Raw genomic sequence first — 18,525 nt, 5'->3', positions numbered from 1 at the left:
AAGGTCTTACCAACTTTGGAAGCCATTTATACTATGCCATGATGCCACTGCATGCATACATGCACACACATACACACTTACATACACTCATACATATATTCTATGTAGATATTCATGCCCATACATTCCTATGTACCTTAAAATTGCTATGAAAACACTTTTCTCCATTGCTGGGTGATTAGAACACTTTCACATATCTCAATCTACTAATAAAACTGTTACTTTTTTTTTTTTAAAGAAATCGGGGTTAAGTAACTTGCTCAAGGTTACACGGCCAATTATTATTATTTTTGTGTGGGGGCTGAGTATCGGAGGCCGGAACTGATTCCAGGTCTCCTGACACTGGGGCCAGCACTCTTACTCATTGCACCACCTGGCCGCCCCTAAAACTATTACTTTTTAAAAAGGATTCTTTTAAAATTCAGTGTGATTGAAACTCATAATGACAGGGTTTTTTGAGGGGATAGAGCAGGGTCAGTGCTTGCTTTAAATATGGTGCACAGAACTCTGAAGAGGGCTTCATGCTCTCTTAAATTTATAGCCATAGGTTGACTACTCCCTCCTTGAAGTTCTATAATTAAAAGTATTTTGCAAATAGTACTTACCCTGACCTTAGAGATCATTTGGTTAAACCTTATTATTTTATAGATGCAGAAACTGACTCAGACAAGTTAAGTGATTTATCCAAAGTCATCTTGCTAGTTAATGACAGAGCTCTTCCCATTCTCAGGCCAGCCAGTTCTCTTTCTGTTACATTATGCTTTATCTTACTTGACATATCATAATATGAAACACATTTTATATGACATATGTCTAACATATATAAATATATATGTATAAATATAAACTATAGATAAAATTTTAAAATTCTTTTCTAGGAAGAGGAATTTTGGGGTAGAGAACTGCTGGAATCTCCATCCTCCAATCTAATAGCAATAAGTGATAATGATATTAATGTCTAATTTTCTACAATTAGGCTCATTATGCTACTGTTCCTTAGAGTAATTTCAAGCAACTAATAGATGCATCCAAATGAACCTAGATAAATAGTTTACACACAGAACAAAAATAAGACTTCTGAGAATCAATGGAATTTTCATGGGGATTATTATATTTTGCGGGGACTGCTTTTATCTGGAGATACTGAGTAAGTCTTGATGGAAGACTTAGGGAAGTTGTGCTTGTTTGGACTCCTATCTGATAAAATCAGTGGTTTGCCTGATACCTCAGGCTCTGAGTATTTACCTGTGCCAGATAAAGGAGCCTCACTCCTGGCAGTGGTCCCTAATCTGTAAATTGTAATCCTTACAACTCCAAAGACTTAAGGAAAGTGTGCTTAGTGGTCATCTGCTATTTATAGCCTCTTATAACTACGGAGTGTCTCAATATTGGATTGATTCAGGTCATGGTTGACTCTACAGTCTGATACCCTTTATCAGTCTCTAAGCTAATATGCCAGAATTTCCTGTGAGTCTGGAGATGTCGCAGTGCCTCCCCGCCTCAGTTTTCTTTTTGGGGCCATGGAAATTCTGTTGGACAGTATTGTTCAAGTGACACAGGGCTGCTTCTCATGTGATTCAGAGTAGAGGTAAGGGACCAAGGGAGGATCTGGGTTCCCCCCTTGTGCATATGGGAGAATGATATGTTTCCGCCCAGTTTATTTATATGAAGCTTAGATCCGGAAGGGATTGATTCTCCCATTTTTGTAAGTGAGAAAATTGAAACCCAGAGAGGTTAGATGATTTGTTCCTGGTCAGAGAGTTATTTAAATAGACAGAAAGAGAATGTATGAAAAGTAGGACATTTATCAAAACAGAAATTAGTTCCCATAAAGTTGAAATTTTATAACAAATTGAGCTCTTGATACAGTTCTGATTTGGATTAGAAGTTACATTTTTTTCCAACTGCTGACTTTGCTGATGCAGCAACCATGACTTCTTCAGTTTGTAACATAAATGAAGTAAAATGTTCCTGAACACGTCACCATAACCCAACTCCACATTGACTTGATTCATGTATTGTAATCTCTCCCTTTCTAAATGCAGGAAACAAACAAGGAAAAAAAAGTAATGGAGTTCAGCTTCTGAGTAACTAAAAAAAAAAATAACAATGGAGTATTGGCGAAGAGATAATGAAGAATATCTCCTCTTTGATGGCAGTGGGGTGGAGGGCTGTGGGACAGAATATTGCGTCCTTTGCCAGATAATGGGCAGCCTTGGTGGCTCAGTGGATAGAGTGCTGGACCTGGAGTCTGGAAGATCTGAATCAAATCCAGCCTCAGTCTATGAACTGTCTGACCTTGGGCAGGTCACCTAACCTCTGTTTGCTCCAGATTTCTCATCTGGAAAATGGGGATAATAATATCCCCTTCCTCCCAGAATTGGTGTGAAGATCAAATGAGATAATAATTGTAAAACACTTGGCACAGTGCCTGGCACATTTTTGTGGTTGCTCAGTTGTGTTCGATGCTATGGATTGTACTGTCCATGGGGTTTTCTTGGCAAAGATACTAGAGAGGTTTGCCATTTTCTTCTACAGTGGATTAAGGCAAACAGAGGTTACGTGACTTGTCCAGGGTCAGCCTTGTCCAAGGCTAAATTCGAACTCAGATCTTCCTGACTCCAGGCTCAGTGCTCTATCCACTGAGCCATCTAGCTGCCTTCTTGATTCTGGCACAATAGTAGGTGCTATGTAAATATTAGCTGCTATTATTATTAGCTCTCAGTAGAGTGTTTTCACTTGATCTTTTTTCTTTTTATCCAAGAATGATTCTTCAGCCTCTAGTGGAGTAGATAGGAGATCATGAAAAGATAAAAAGTATCCACAAAAATACATTAAAACCCACACTTAAACGTAATCTCCGGGACCACCAAGGATTTACTGGAGAATCTTGGGTTGTGACATTTTTTGCAAAGGACTTGGTAAATGGAAGCCTTTTGGAAGTGTATGTATTTGGGGAACAGGGAAATTAATTTTGTGCAGTGAAAAGATGTTGGGGGAGGGGATAATGGATTCTGACCGAATGCTAATTACTGGTGAGTTGTTCTGGGAGACTGTAAGAAAGGATGATTTGTTGTAAATTAGTCGCTAGTTTTATTGTTAAGGGCTGAAAGTTTAGAGCTGTGTTGTAAAGGTGCCAGGCCCACAAAATCCTTATGATGGACGGCCTTACTTAATGACAGGTCTAAGGAGAATACTGAAATCAAACACAACATGTGTGGCTGGAAGACTCCTCTAATGAGATCAGTATTTTTTGCTGTAATGCTGAGGCTTTCTGCCCTTTAGGTTTGAAAAGCTCGGGAATCTGCATTGTTAGACAGGTTATCGGTGCTTTCTCAGCTGCATGATCTGAAACCTTGCCAAGGTTGCTAATACTAAGGAGATACATAACCTGGCATGTAGCATCAAGCTTTCTGTTTGTATCTACTCTAGGAGCTCAAACTTTTAACCTAATGTTGCACAGGAAAAAAAAAAAAAACCCACAAACAAAGCCCTAAATCTTTTTTTTCTTTCTGAAAAATGATACTGTTGACACCAAAGCCCAGCAAACCTCTGTTTTTGAAGGTGTATTTTGTTTTGCATTTTTTAAAATACTCCTGAAAGGCTCACTTTCTTAGTCACTTTCAATCCTGGCTTCCCTCCATTATTCATTTCCATTTTCAGCAAAGAGAAAAGGTGAGTTAATGATTCATTTGTTCCCATTGACCTTTTGAATAACTGGACTGTGATGTATCCATGTTGCTTCTAGTTTTCTCTCTCTTGGGCTCTCTCTCTCTTTAAAGAAAAAAAAAACAAAGCAGACAAACCTCCTCCTAGTTTAGCTTTAATATTTACAGGCTGTGCTTGTCTACATGCCTGGACGCCTGAAGGGAACACACCATTTACTGCTTTTCCCTCCCCTGAGTTAGTGAGCTATTTGATCCTGCCCCATTCCTGCCTTGACTTTGCATCACACTTAGACTTGACTGGCTTGGAAGGCTATAAAGGGATTCCTGAGGACCTGTGGATTGAGCAAAAAGGATGGATTCGGATTCAGACTCACCTTTTAACTACTCCTGGCCTTCATTTCCTAAAATGAAGATTCGAAGAAGGGCATCCCGACAAGGTAGATGACACTGTTGTTGCTGCGGCTGCTTTTTAAAGATTAAAGTCACGTTTTCTGGCTCGTTACACAGGTATATGGGTTTGTAGGTAGCTACTTTTTATGCAACAAATTTTATGTAGCCTGTTGCGATGACCTTTATCACTGTCCTTTCTTCTCTTTCCCTCTTGTCCTTGGGATCAGCATCAGATGCCTGAGCTATCATGTTACACATAGGCATTTATTTAGTGGGAGTTCAGTGCAAAGTAGATGCTTTGGGTTCTGGCACAGTTACCTTGGGGGTTGCTGAGTAAGGTTTTTAAATTTTCCCTACACTAATGCCTAGACAACTTTCTATGGACATTTAGCACTTAAGCTCTGTGAGATTTGTCTTTTAATTTATAGCGTGAATTGTTAGCCTTTTGGGTTTCAAGTTAAAGAAAGTTGTTGGATCAGTCCAATCTATATGCCTTTTGGAATTTTACAAATGTTGTGAGGTGAAGGAGAGCCTTACACAAACTTCAACAAGAATTCCTCCAGCTAAGGAATAGTGTATGGTGATGGTTGAAATACATCATCCCTGAGTATCTTTTTTAAAAAGCCAAAAGAACAAAGAAAAACTTACTTGAATTGTAATAAATGATGGCATTTACACAGCTCTCAAGCCACCTTTGTTGTAATTCAGTCCTTGGAAACCAAGCATGGGGTGTGGGGGGAGGGGAGATAAGGGTGTGGCATGCGAAGTGGTTTTATTTGAGCATGCCCATAAAGGAGATGTGGTGAATAGCCAGTTTCTATTATTATAGACTGGCAAAACCATGGCAGAATTGATAGGTTTTGGTTGCTTTAGGGGGTTCAAAATGGAAGCCTAGAAAGTTGCTGGAAAACTCTTCCTTTCCTTTTCCAGTGCAAATATTTTTGTTGTTCATAGGATCATAGGGTTGGAGAGGGAAGGGAATCTTAGAAGCCGTCAGTCCAACTCTCATTTTGCAGATGAACAGAGGCCTAGAAGAGTTAAAGAACTCGCTCAAAGTCACACAGGCGGTAACCGATAAGAGATGGAATTAAAAACCAGGGCTTCTGAGTAAAAATCCAGTGTTCTCTCCTTTTTAAGTGGTTACTTCTATTCTTGTATTTAAAGTAGAAAGTGGAACAAAATGGGGGGTGGGAAGGAATCTCACTGGTCTTTATAGAATTAGAGGCAGAATATTGATGATTAGCAGGTGCCTGGTACATAATTCGTCCTTAATAAATGCTTCTTGGGGTGGCTAGGTGGAACAGTGAAGAGAGCACTGGCTCTGAAGTCAGGAGGACCTGAGCTCAAAGCCAGCCTCAGGCTTGACACACTTACTAGCCGTGACTTTGGGCAAGTCACTTAACCCCAACTGCCCTTCAAAAAGCTAAAAATAAATGCTTGTTCTCCTCCCCTTCCCTTCTCTCCAAACAACCTATTTTGTCATTTAGGACCAAATGCTAATCACAAACATTACCAAGTTCTTTTTCTTAGCTTCAATTGGAGTCTAGTTATTAGAGAGATAATTTTTCATTACCTTACACACCCCTAGTGCTTTTAGACATATAAAGCACTTTCTTTATATGTCTGTGAGGTAGCATTGCTACCCTCTTTTTGTGGATGAAATTGCAGAGATGTAAAGTGAGTGTCAAGCTAAGTATTATAATAAAAGTTGCCAGTGTAGACATTTGGTGAGGAAAATCTTTTGCTTTCCCTGTAAATTGGAGAGGTTGTTTTATTGCTGAGAGAAGAACTGACCTTGGCTAAAAATCATGCATCCATTGTCCTTTGGGCAACCTGTGATTTTGTCCCATGCAGAGTCTAAATGGGAGAGGGATCTCCTGGAGAGTGAGGCCCTCCACATACTTCTATTTAGTTGTCTCAGAATCATGGAAGAACAGGGCTAGATCTTGCAAAAACTTGTTTACCATTAAAATAATCACTTCACTGTTCTCATAAAATGGGGATAAAATAGTAAATGAATTTTTAAGCTGTATTTTAATTGAAGAAGTATTATTGATTTTTAGGAAGGCTAATATTACCTATTTTTCCCTCACCACAAATTTTACTTTCAAACTCCAGGTTGGTGAACTGGATATTAACTATATTAATGTGGAAGGTCTAGCTGCCCAGTCCAACCCAGAATCGATGAATTCAGCTTTGCTGTCTCAACACAAATAGAAGTATCTGGTGGGCCTCACTCTCCAGGAGATGCCTCTCCCATTGAGACTCTGCACAGGGCAAAATCGCAGGTTGCCCAAAGGATATTGGTGAACATAGACTAACTTATCATCTTGTGCTTTTGTATACATGTATCTGTGACTTCCCACTCATATTCATGGATAATTTATACAATGTTTGAAACTATCTTCTTGATCTTTAAATGTTCTGTAGGTATTAGGGAAGGACTTTGTTTGCCCATTTGTTAACTACTTGTACATGCTACTTTGCCAGCTTATTTCCTTAACATAGCTTGTCTATGTTACAGTTGTTTGTGTGTTGTCTCCTATTAGATTGTGAGTTCCTTGAGGGCAGGGACTGTCTTTTACCTTTATTTGTATCCCCAGCACTTAGTACACAGTAGATGCTTAATTAATATTTATTGACTGACAGGTTCCTGAGTAATTTTTATTTCTTTTCAATTATTATTGGTAATATGCTGCAACCTATTTTTCTGCCAAACATGTATCTGTTGTCCTTTGGGCAATCTTTGATTTTGTCCTGTACAGAGTCTCAATGGAAGAGAGATCTCATAGAGAGGAGACCCTCGAGATAATTCTGTTTGTGTTTGATATCGTTCTGGTGGCATCAAGCCCTAGAATTCTACTACAAACTCTGCTCAGTGAGATTTCATGACCACGCAAAAATAGGAGCAGAAAAAGTTGGGAAATTCAGGCTATAAAATACCAAGGAATCAGAGGTTTAGATTAAGGATTGCAGACTTAGAACTTGCAGCAAGCTTAGAGCTCACTGAGTCTGACCTCATCATTTTAGCAGTGAAGTATCCTGAAGTATCCGGCATGCAACCCTCGAATAAGGTGGTTGTTGAGATGAATTTTAATGTCTGCTTCTGTGAGGCACTGACATCATGATTATACCTTCTCTCTGAGTAAGGGAGAAATAAGAAAAAGATTTTAGGTGGTTTATTCTCAAAAGAAACTCAAGATCTGGTCCAACTCACTGTATTAAAGCATGCCAGCTCATTCAGGTGGTCAGTACTTCTTGTTAATGGGGAACAGGAAGATTGTAAATAAAAAGATTCACAAGTAATCTTCAGACATCATTCATAACCACAAATTCACCATTCTACCCATCAAAATATTTAATGAGTGATTAATAAATAGCAGAGTACATTAATTTGTTTTTATCATCCTTTGCTAGTTCATGCAACAAAAATGTTAAGTGACCACTTTGTGCAATGCACTGCTTCTGTGCTAGGGTAAGAAACAGATAAAGAAACTGTTTGCCCTAATGTGGGAATGTTAATTGGCAACAAAATGGAAAAGCAGGAGAAAAAGGAGGGGAAGAAACTGGCCTGGAAGACCTATAATCTGGAGATCTCAACCTATAATTGAGAATTGACTGCAAATAGAACATTGGACACAATTTACCAACATACCTGTCTTGGTACCTGATTTGTCTCTTATAATTAAGGCAGTTAATAAATATTTATTGAGAACTAGTGTCTAACACCATCTAACACCAACAATATGATCTTGTTTGGGAGATCTGAAATACACACAGGAAAAATCAACTAACAATAATACAAGGCAATAAATGATAATTGACTCAGATACACAGCACTGTAAGAGGTTGGTGTGAAGAGATGATTGTAAGTTGGAGTAGTCAGGAAAGGCTTCACAGAGAAGATGAGATGTGGATAACTGGAGAGAAAGGAAGAAATGCTAGGTGGTAGGAAATATTCTGAGCACAAGAGGAAGGCCAGCTTAGGTACAGCAAAGATTTGGCTTTGGCAAATAGTGGAAGTTATGGTTAGAAAAGGAGAAAATGGAGAGTAGCAGATGATAAGGTTAGAAAATGACACAATGAAAGATCTTGAGTACCAAGCTAAGGAGTTTGCATTTATTGAAAGTTTTTGAACAAGAGAATAACATGATGGAAAGTATACTTGATGAAGACTAATCCAAATGGGATCTGCAGGATGGATTGGAGGGAGAAGAAACTGAAGACAAAACCACTTCATAAGCTGTTTAAATAGTCATTTCATGTGTGTGGTGATACTAAGGTAGTAGCCAAGGGGATGGAACGGAAGAAACAGATTCAACATTATTAACAAAGGAAGAATGAATGGGACTTGATATTTTGGGAGGAAGGGGAGAAATTAGAGGGGACTGATAGATCGATTGAATGAATGAATGAAGAAAGCATTTATTGAGAGCTTGCTATGTGCCAAGCACTGGAGACACGATGTGAGTTTTTCTGCATTCTATCCATTGAGCTTCCTAGCTTACCCTCCATCCACCCACATACAAAAAGCAGGGACAATCCCTGATTTCAAGGAATTTATATTCTTCTTTCTAGGTCACACAAAAAGGCAGCAGTGGTGGAGGGAGGATATTTTGTAATTGAAAGTTACAGTGATGGTGAATAGACCTGCAAGACTGATATACTTCTTCTAGTAAAAGTGTCAGAGTAGGTTTGATTACAGTTCATGGGTCCAGAAATGAGAGGAAGTGGAATACTATATAGCTAATAAGTGTTAGAGGATTTGAACTCAGGTCTTTCTGACTCCAGGTCCAACACTAGCCATTATACCACATAGTTTCTGTAGTACAAAATAATTTATATGCATACATCAGAAAGATTAAGGATGATGAATGAGGTGGCCATGAACAGATAAGAGTTGTTGTATTGATCAGCTTTGCTTGACTGTTTTCCCTTATTACAAAGGAGGTTTCTTGTAGATGAAAGGGAAGGTGATTATTGTGATGGTAAAAGCAAACATTAATGAAAATCAAACCAAATTCCATGTACATACAGCTTTATAAGTCACCTGCAAAGTAGTTGCAATCAAAGCTGTAACGAAAGATAATGTCTTTGATGAACAAAGTATGTGTATATGTATACACACATTTTTATTTATATACATATATATGGGGGAGAGAGAGAGGGAGGGAGAGAGAGAGAGAGGGAGCAAGAGAGAAGAGAGAGACAAAGACAGACAGACGAGAGAGAGAGAGAGAGAGAGAGAGAGAGAATAAAACAAAACTAAATGAATAGTGGGGCCACTTCCTGGTGCAATGGATAGAATATTGTCCTTGGAGTCAGGAAGATCTTGAATTTTAATCTTGCCTCAGACTCTTGCTAGCTGTGTGACCCTGGTATGTCCCTTAACCACTCTCAACCCTAGTATCCTTTGTTAAAATCGACTGATAGGGGAAGGGAGGGATTTTGTGAGGATCCAATGGTATAATATATATCAAGTGCTTTGCAAACCTTAAAAGCTATACAAATGCTAGCTTTTATTATTTAGGAGCGAGAGAAGGTTAATGAGAAAACAGAAAGGCAGGAGAGTAATATTAAAGCCAAAGGAAAAACACATTTCAGGGAGGGTGTGGTGAAGCTACAGGAGGTCAAGGAGAATGAGAACTGAGAAAATACCATTGACTTTGGTGCTCTGTGACCTGTTCTCTTTCTTGTTTGAAACTGAGCCCAGAGACTGATCAGTTTAAGAAATAATGGAGAGTTGTTTATAGATTACAACTTTGTGGGTAAAATAAACAAGACACAATAAAAGCAGGTGCCTGGGATGGGAGAGGTGTTGACCTCTTTCCCTTGAGAAAGACGTGCTAGAGAGAAAAGTTAAACAAATGAAAAGAGTGCAGGAGAAAAATTTAAAATTAATTGAAAATCAAAATAAAAAAGAAATTAAGTTGAAAGAGCATAACCTAAATTTCATCCCATGTATTTTTTTTCATTAGTAAGATGATAGACATCATTCATTCATTCTAGTTGAAACAGGCATCATATTAAATGCAAACTGGAAGAAAAAAAGCACTGGGAAACCGGATTTTTCAGATGAAGTGATCAGCTTTTGAAGAACTGAGGCCTTTTGCCTCTCAGTCATCCCCTTTCATGTAACTTTTAGGCCAGCTAACCCTTCTTCTCTGTTCTCTTGCTTAGTCATGTAACTGTGTGGTCTAAATCTTTTTCTCTTTCTCATCTTATTTGTATTTTTCAGACTGGGGATTGGGAATACTTTGAAGTCAGGCTTCTAACATATGCAGCATGCAAGCCAATGTGGTTCACCTGACCCTTCCCTCTTGGTACTTTTTTTTAGCCAAAATAATTTTTTTTTCCTATCTAACCAGCTAGCACAAATACACTAAGAGACCTAACCAATTACCTGCTGCCAACATAGTGCAAGCTGGCTGCCGCCAGGTGTCAGGCTGCAAGTTTGGCTCTATGAGTGGTTGTAATTGAAACAAAATGTAATTAATTATATAATTAAATTCATGTGGCCCACACACATGGATTTCTGCTCATATGGCCCACTACTGGAAAAACTCGGATAGAGCGGACCTAGGAAGCCGCTGATGAAGTTCCATGATCATGAGATCATGGAATTAGCAGCCTGGTTATTTAGTTCATTAGCAACATTTCCTTTCTGTGCCATGACAGCAGTGCTATTGTTTACATTTATTAGTCTGTTTCTCTATCTGCCTCTTTCATATAATTTCCTTTATTGCTGTTCAGTTATTTCGCTTGTGTCCAGCTCTTCATGGTACCTTTTGGGGGTTTCTTGGCAAAGATTAGAGTGGTTTCCCATTTCCTTCTCCAGCTCATTTGACAGGAGAGGAAATTGAGGAAAATAGGGGTTAAGTGGCTTGCCCAGGGTCACACAGCTAGCAAGTATCTGAAGCCAGATTTGAACTCAGGAGGATGAGTCTTCCTGACCGCAGGCCTGGTGCTCTATCTACTACCCCCCCAGCCGCCCTATGTGCCACCTAGCTGCCCTAACTCATTATCATATTCTTTCTTGTTTGTACTTGGTAGAAAGAAGAAAAAAAACAGCAGAGGAAAGTGTACTGGTTTTACCACCAGAGGACCTGGACTGGCAGGGGGTGGAGAGTGACAGGGCTTCAGATCCCGACTTCTGTCCCTGTGATTCTGGGCAAGTCACTTGACACCTCTCAGCCTCTCGTGCTTCCTCTGTGGAATGAGGAAGATTAGATTAGATGAGCTCTAAGATTCCCTCTAACTCTACATAATGTGATCCTACATTACTCCCTGAGCCTCTTTCCTTGCTTTCTTTTTATGTTGGAAATCATGGAGAACCTAGTCATGGGTTGGAATCATTGGAGAACTCTAGTTTTAGAAGACAAATTGATTACATACAGCAGGAACTCGTGATGGTGAAATTCACATACAACTCCCTTTCCCTGAGACTCAAGAGAGGAAGTAAAGGGGATTATGTCTTACTAAGAGTGCTCTGAAACTTAAGTGAGTGCCTGCTTGGGTTGGGATGGAGAAGGGCAAGAAGAAGAGATGATAGAAAGCTGGCATGTTAGAGCTTTCCATGAATGTTTTCTTCAGGTCCACAAGAGTGCCCTTTTCCCATTCCATAGCTGTCCCTAGACGTATTCCAGTGGGCTGGCACAGAGAGGTCAGTGACTTGTACCAGCCAGAGCTCATGACCGTTCCACTTGGAAGACTCAAGGAATGCCTGGATTTTTGTTTTCTTTGTTTCAAAGGGAAACTCAACCAAGAAACTATTTCTGTTCCTCTAACAAGAAAGATAAAGTACATGAACCAGACCATGTCCTAATTTCCTGCAGTCTATTATTTTCAACTTTAAATAGTGTAAACAAATAGTTCCCAAGAACTGTCAAAATAATATGCTGTTCTTTAGGTCTTTATTCATTCATTCATTTATTTATTAACTTTTATTTCTTTACTCTTCTGTTTTAGCTTGTCTCACATCCCTGGGGTTGGGAAATGGAGTCAGGAGGCTACCGCCTTAGTGGGTTTAAAAATGTTAGCAGTCTTGTATTTTCCTTTTGGGGTAAAGTAGGTCTCTAGACCTTTTTTTGCTTCATCCAAAAAAATGGGACTTCACCCTTCCAGTATCCACCTAAGGTCCTTGGAATACTGATATTAAGAGACAGCCTTGTATCTTCTCACACTATCCTTGACTTCTATCTAATCTATTCTCAATCCACTAAGGTTAAAAGGTTGGTGAAAGGTACTGGTAGAGAACACAGGAAAGGATATTTTGAAACCTCATTTTTTTTTCTTTTCTCTATGACCAAATCATTTAGTAAGTTGGGAGCAAGTCCTACATCTAAAAAGAGTAATCTGACAAGAAGTTATTTGGAGGTTTAATGGCTTTTTAGAAGAATGGTGATACTTTTAAGAACTGCATTTATTTGAGATCTTTATCTCAAATTGATACTGCAGGAGTGGTAAGATGACATAGTGGAGCAAGAAAAACTGGGTTCAAGTGGCACATTTAAGACATACTAGCTGTGTGGGTAGATAAGTGGTGCAGTGGATAGAGCACTTGGCCTGAAGTCAGGAAGATCTGAGTTCAAACCTGAACTCAGACACTAACTGTATGACCCTGGTCAAGTCCCTTAACCCCTATTTACCTCAGTTCCTCATCTATAAAATGGAGACACACTGGAGAAGGAAATGGCAAATCACTCTAGTATATTTGCCAAGAAAACGTCATGGACAAAGTCCGTGAGGTCATTGAAAGTCAGACACAACTGAACAACAACAACTTGCTGTGTGTGAGCTGAGTAAATAAATCACTTAACTTCTCAGGGCCCCAGGTATCTAAGACTATAGTTTATAGCTGAGTTTCCATTTAGCATCAGTGGAAGGAGCTGATGATGATAGCAGTAAGATCACAGGTCTGGACTTCTACCCCCAAATGTCTCTAGTTGCCAATGCGTTATCTTCCCTACTTATAATGTGAACTTTTTGTCTTTTTTTGGAGGGGGCAAGGCAGGACAATTGAGGTTAAGTGACTTGCCCAAGGTCACATAGCTAGTAAGTGTTAAGTGTTTGATTTCGGATTTGAACTCAGGTCCTCCTGACTCCAGGGCTGGTGCTCTATTCACTGCACCACATAGCTGCCCCCAAAATGTGAACTTCTTAAGAATGAGGACTGTCTCATTTTTGTATTTGTATGCCCAACATTTTTCCAAGTTTATCCATATCATGAAGATCAGAAAACAGTGAGGAACTTAAAGGCCACCATTTCTCTGAATTCGGGTGGGAGTGTTTCCTAAGTCTTGCCCTGTGGTAAAATCTTTGTTCTCTTCTGCCACTGTAATTTCTTCATGAGGTAGTTACATGGTGGAGTGGGTAGTACATTGAACCTGGAGTTGGGAAGACTATTCAAATCAGTTCAAATCCTGCCTCAGATATTTTCTAGCTATGTGACCTTGGGCAAGTCACTTGACCTCTGTATGACTCAGTTTTCTAATCTGCAAAATGAAGATGATGCAATCCACCTCTTGGGGTTGTTATGAGGATGAAATGATATAATAAGCAAAAGAAAAAACATTTTTCAAACCTTAAAATGTGGTATAAGCACTATCTGCTACTATTATTGTTATTATTCATATGATTTCTTTTGCCAGTTCTTGGCTAAGATGGCAGGTCTTGTTATTGGTCCTGGTAACCATTGCAGAACAAGAAAGAGAATGTTTTTATGTGTGTGCTGTCTACAAATAAACATAGTTATATGATGTAGGTGGGGGCAGGGATTATGGATGGACACATGATTGGTCTAAAAATCACTGGGACATGATAGGGAAAGAAGAAACAAAATAGGGAAGGCTATAGGGATTCTAGTATGTCTTGGCCAGTTCACAAGTACGTCACAGATGGGAAAATGTTGATGAAAGGTACTGCTATAGAACACAGGAAAGGATCTTTTGAAACCTCATTTTTTTTCCTTTCTCTATCACCAAATCATTTAGTAAATTGGGAGCAAGTCCTACATCTAAAAACAGCAATCTGATAAGAAGTTATTTGTAAGTTTAATGGCTTTTTAGAAGAATAGTGATACTTTCAAGAAATGCATTTATTTGAGATCTTTATCTCAAATTGATAACTATCAACTCTGAGTTTGCTCATTGGTTCACTGGTTCTTTTAATCAACAAATATATATATTAAGTGTCTACTACTTGAAAGTCCTTGTGTTAGATATTATGGAAGATACAAAGAAGTTGGCACAATGACATGGTCTCTAGGAGCCAAAGGTCAGCTAGATGAGATGTGGACCAATAAATAATTGGGGTGCAGGGTAGATAATTATGTAAGTAATAAGAACAAACATGATGTGTGAAAATTCAGAGGACAGAGACGTGACTTGGGTGATGGGTTAGAGAAGGCTTTTTAGAAGAGGTGGCTTTAATTTGTGCTCTGAAAGATAGGTAGGATTCAAGCAAATGGAAATGAGGAGCATACTCTGGGAAAATAGAATAATATGCACAAAGACAAAAGCTGAGAAGCTCAGGGAATGATGAAGAGTTCAGCTTTACTAGAACACAGGGTGCAAGTAGGCATGCCATAGGAGATATGACTGGAAAGGGACTTTACGCCTAGATCGGATAGGGCTTTAATGGTGTGCCGAGAGGTGGTAGGACTTGCCTGGCAATGGGGAGCCATTGAATATTTTTCAACAGTGTCATGGCAAGGGCATAGCTGTGCTTTAGGATGCTTAATATGGTACTAGTATGCATGAGGAAAGAGGCAGTTGAAAACAGGATTCCTGATCTTGGAAGAGAAATTGGGGCACATGATAGCGCTAAGACAGAGAGCGTAGAGAAACCAGTGAAGTCAGAGGGACTTGCAACGATTCAGGTAAAAGGGCAGTGATACCCAGTAGGGTGGAGGCACTAGAATTGGATAGAAAGGGGATTGATGTGGGAGGATATGTTGAAATTGTATTGCTAGTGATAGTCATGTGGAGATACTCAGAAGTTGGTTTAAAATGTAGGTCTTAATCACAAGAGAAAAATCAGGGTTGGAATGCTTGAATTTGCTAAGAGAGAATTTTAGCCTAGTGTGTCCACCCTAGGACCTTGAACTCTGACTTCTGTGACCATAACTCTTTGTCCTTCCTTCTCTCCCTTTGCCTCTCTCTTCCCAAATATATTCTTTGCCCCTACTTTGATCTTTAATCTACTTCCCCTCCTAATTCTTCCAGTCTATCAGCCCTGTTCTGACATCATATTTCTTCTTTCCTAATCTTGACAAGCAGTTGACCAGTTCAACTGTATAGTGTCCTCTGGCCTTGAATGACTTGCTTTTGTTTTGGGTCATTTGGACCTTGCCAATCCTCAACCCTAGGTTGATTCTGGCTTCTCTGTTCTTAGCCATTGGCTGCTGAATGAAGTCTTGCAACTTGGTCTTCATGAATTGATGTTATTTGACTCTGTCCGGGCCATTATTGAGGCACAGAAATCCTTTTATTCATCCCCTGTGGGCTGACTCTCTGTCATGATCTCGAATGACATTTCTTTCTTCAAGCATTCTATGCCACCCTCACTCCCCTTTATCATCAGAAGACTTTACTGAGAAACTTGTGGCTATTTATTGTGAGCATCCTTGTCTCACCTACCCCATGTTATCTCAAAGTTACTGTGCATCTCTTGCTGGCCTTGCCTCTTTTTCTCCAACATCTCAGGAAGAGGCTGTTTTCCTTGCCAAGGTGAAATTTTTTTCCTTGTACTTTCATCCCTTTCTTATTTCTTCTGAGAGCATGCCCAGTGTAGTATTTATTACTTTTTTCTTATCTGAATTTCTTCCCATCAATTCCTGTTCACTGCCTTCAGTGCCTACATCTTTTCCTCCTTCCCCAATTCATTCAGCTTTGTATCTCTGATCCTAGTCCTTTTCCTCTGCCCATTGTCTATTGAACAATTCTAACTGGATGTCTCATCTTCAATACAAGATGTCCAAACAGAACTCATTATTTCCCCTTCCCCACTCCGCCCCCCCCCCCCAAATCTTTCCCCTTGTGCTTTGGATTGGGCTGGCCAGGCCATGGCATTTCAGTTGTCCAGAATCTATATGACTAGTCCTCAGTTAGGGAGTGTGTGAATCTAGGACCAAGACAGGTAATTTCCTCCTATTTATACTAACTCCAATCATTCTTGGGATAGTTAACTCTATGCATATTTTTAGGTTTTGGATTGGGGGAGACCTTTCTGTCCACTCACTCTCAATCTGAGGTGAGACACTTTGCCCCAAAGTCATTTCTCCTTGTATTTTAGGTCCCGATGCTCCTATCTCATACTTTATCTGGATATCTCCATACTTTGCCCTCTTGGAAGTTGTTCATTCTTTGACCTTGACCTATATTCTTCTCTTTATCTTTTCCTACTTCTTCCCCCCCCCAAAAAAAAATATTCCCCAGTCAGTTCTTCATGGCTGGCTCAATCTTTCATGGTAAAAAAAATCACCTCTCAGATTCTATGCCTTTCAGGCCTTAAGGCCAGTCCTACTCCCATCCTCTAGGAATCTGAGATTGTACTCTGATCACTTTGTATCCCAAGAAGAAGTTCTCTCTCCTTCTCCATTTCTGTTTCCCGGTGGCTTCATCTTAGGTTCCCATCTGTTGGGAAGACTAAGCTAACAGACATCCTGTAGAAGCGGTGGACACTGACTGAGCTTTGCTTGTTTTCAGCTACTGTTCCAGTTACTTCTCACTGGCCTATGTTTGGGTTCATTGATAATATGAAGGTATCAACTATTTCCTTTCTCTTCTCTCCCCTCAATACATCTTCCTATAACTGAATACCTTCACTGTATCACAAACACTATGAAGGGCTATTGTATTTGGAGATTAGGAAGTTATTAATGTCCAAAGAGCCAAAGAGGACAGAAACCATATTACTGGTGGGTAAGGGAAAAGTGGGTGATGAGAAAATTATACAGGCAGTAAGTATAGACTGTTATTTGAAGAAGTTTGATATAGGTAAGGAGAAAGGTGAGAATCCATTGAGAGAAAGGAGTAGAACAGATAAGAGAAGAAAGATTGAAGAGATAAGAGTAATTGACAAAGTAAAGGTCTGGAGGAGGCAAAAGATATGACATCAAGGGTGGAGATCACATAAGATGTTTACATAGGGTCATGATCTGTTATTCTATTCATTCCATTCCTTTATTCACTCAATACCAGCAACATGTAGCATATACCTACTTTTGGGGGTGATAGAAACTTTAATTTAGGAAAAATGCTACACGCACATTATCCTATTTAATCCTCACATTTGAGGTGGGCACAATGGACAATATATGTCCTTACACGTAGATGAAGAAACTGGGACACAGACTAGTTATAAAAGGCTTGCCCATGGGCACATAGCAAGTGTTAGAAAGAGGGTTGAAACCGAGGAGTTGAAGAGGGAGAAGAGGAAGGAAATTGTTGATGTCTGTATTACCCAAGAGCCCAAATGTGAGCCAATGAGAAGCAGCTGGAGTTAGTAACTGAAGACAAGGAAAGGTCAATCTCACTGCAATATAATGATTGTACATTTCACAGGGTTGACTATACACTATGTTGTCTCTCAACTATATATCCTAATAGAACTATAATATATAATGTTCTATGAGTGAATTTAGAAAGGTGCCAACGAAGTGGCACACGGTATACAAAGACAAAGTTCAAGTCAGGTCCACAAGCATTTATTAAGTGCCTGGGACTGTGATCATTGGTAAGGACCTGATCAGGTAAGGCTTTTATGTGTGTGAAAGGGAGTATTTGAATTGGACTTTTGTAGATGGATAATATTGCTGTTGATGAAATGAGGAGGTATCTCAGTTGCAGGGAGGGTTTCGTCTTATTACAGAGGAAGTGGAGGAAGGCAATCAGAGGTAGGAGTGGTACCAGATTGTAAAGAACCTCAAATGCAAGGCAGAAAAAGGGAGCTATTGAAGATTTTTGAGGCAGGAGTGACATGACCAAATCTAGGAAGGATTAATTTGTCTACTTTTAAAACTAATAGCACGAATCTTGGGAAAATCACAGGATCATGTTTTCTTGGGATAGTAGATTTAGAGCTGGAAAAGATGTTAGAGGCCATCTAGTTCAGCTGTATGTAGTATGTATGTATGTAGCAGAAACAGATTTTGAAGCCAGGTCCCCTGACTCCAAATTTGTTACTCCTTCTAAAATGACAGAATGACAGGTAACCTAAAACAGCTCTCTATCTGCTGTGCCCTCCACCCAGATAAATCAGAAAAGTGTTCCCGAATGCAACAAAACCAATAGTTACAGGAAGAAGAAAATTGAATAAGCCTCCATAAGATAATTTTCAGAAAAAATAACTGGATCAGCCCAACAATTTGTTGTTCCTGGAGTCCATCCCCCAGCCCAAGCTGGTAGGAGAGAAGAAAGAGAGAAAGAGAGACAGAGAGACAGAGAGAGAGAGAGACAGAGAGACA

General features: G+C 39.5%; 1 protein-coding gene across 8 annotated transcripts in view; it reads left to right on the top strand.

Moving 5' to 3' along the window:
* ARHGEF28 (Rho guanine nucleotide exchange factor 28) overlaps positions 1-18,525 on the top strand; it is a 397,204-nt gene that overhangs the window by 235,800 nt on the left and 142,879 nt on the right. Inside the window, exon 1 of one of the 8 annotated variants that reach the window (XM_069084954.1) lies at positions 3,311-4,105. The exons of 5 other annotated variants lie outside the window; for them this stretch is intronic. In XM_069084954.1, coding sequence (XP_068941055.1) covers positions 4,021-4,105 — 85 coding nt within the window. In that variant the 5' untranslated portion in view covers positions 3,311-4,020. Of the gene's footprint in view, positions 1-3,310; positions 4,176-18,525 lie in introns of those variants that run through there. 2 more of the 8 variants (XM_069084955.1, XM_069084956.1) reach the window with 2 other exon arrangements.

The sequence above is a fragment of the Petaurus breviceps genome, unplaced genomic scaffold, assembly GCF_028583685.1.
Source record: "Petaurus breviceps papuanus isolate PSGF00001 unplaced genomic scaffold, PetGlider_PUasm1.0 175, whole genome shotgun sequence".
Lineage (NCBI taxonomy): Eukaryota > Metazoa > Chordata > Mammalia > Diprotodontia > Petauridae > Petaurus > Petaurus breviceps.
This window is presented reverse-complemented; position numbering and strand designations above follow the sequence as displayed.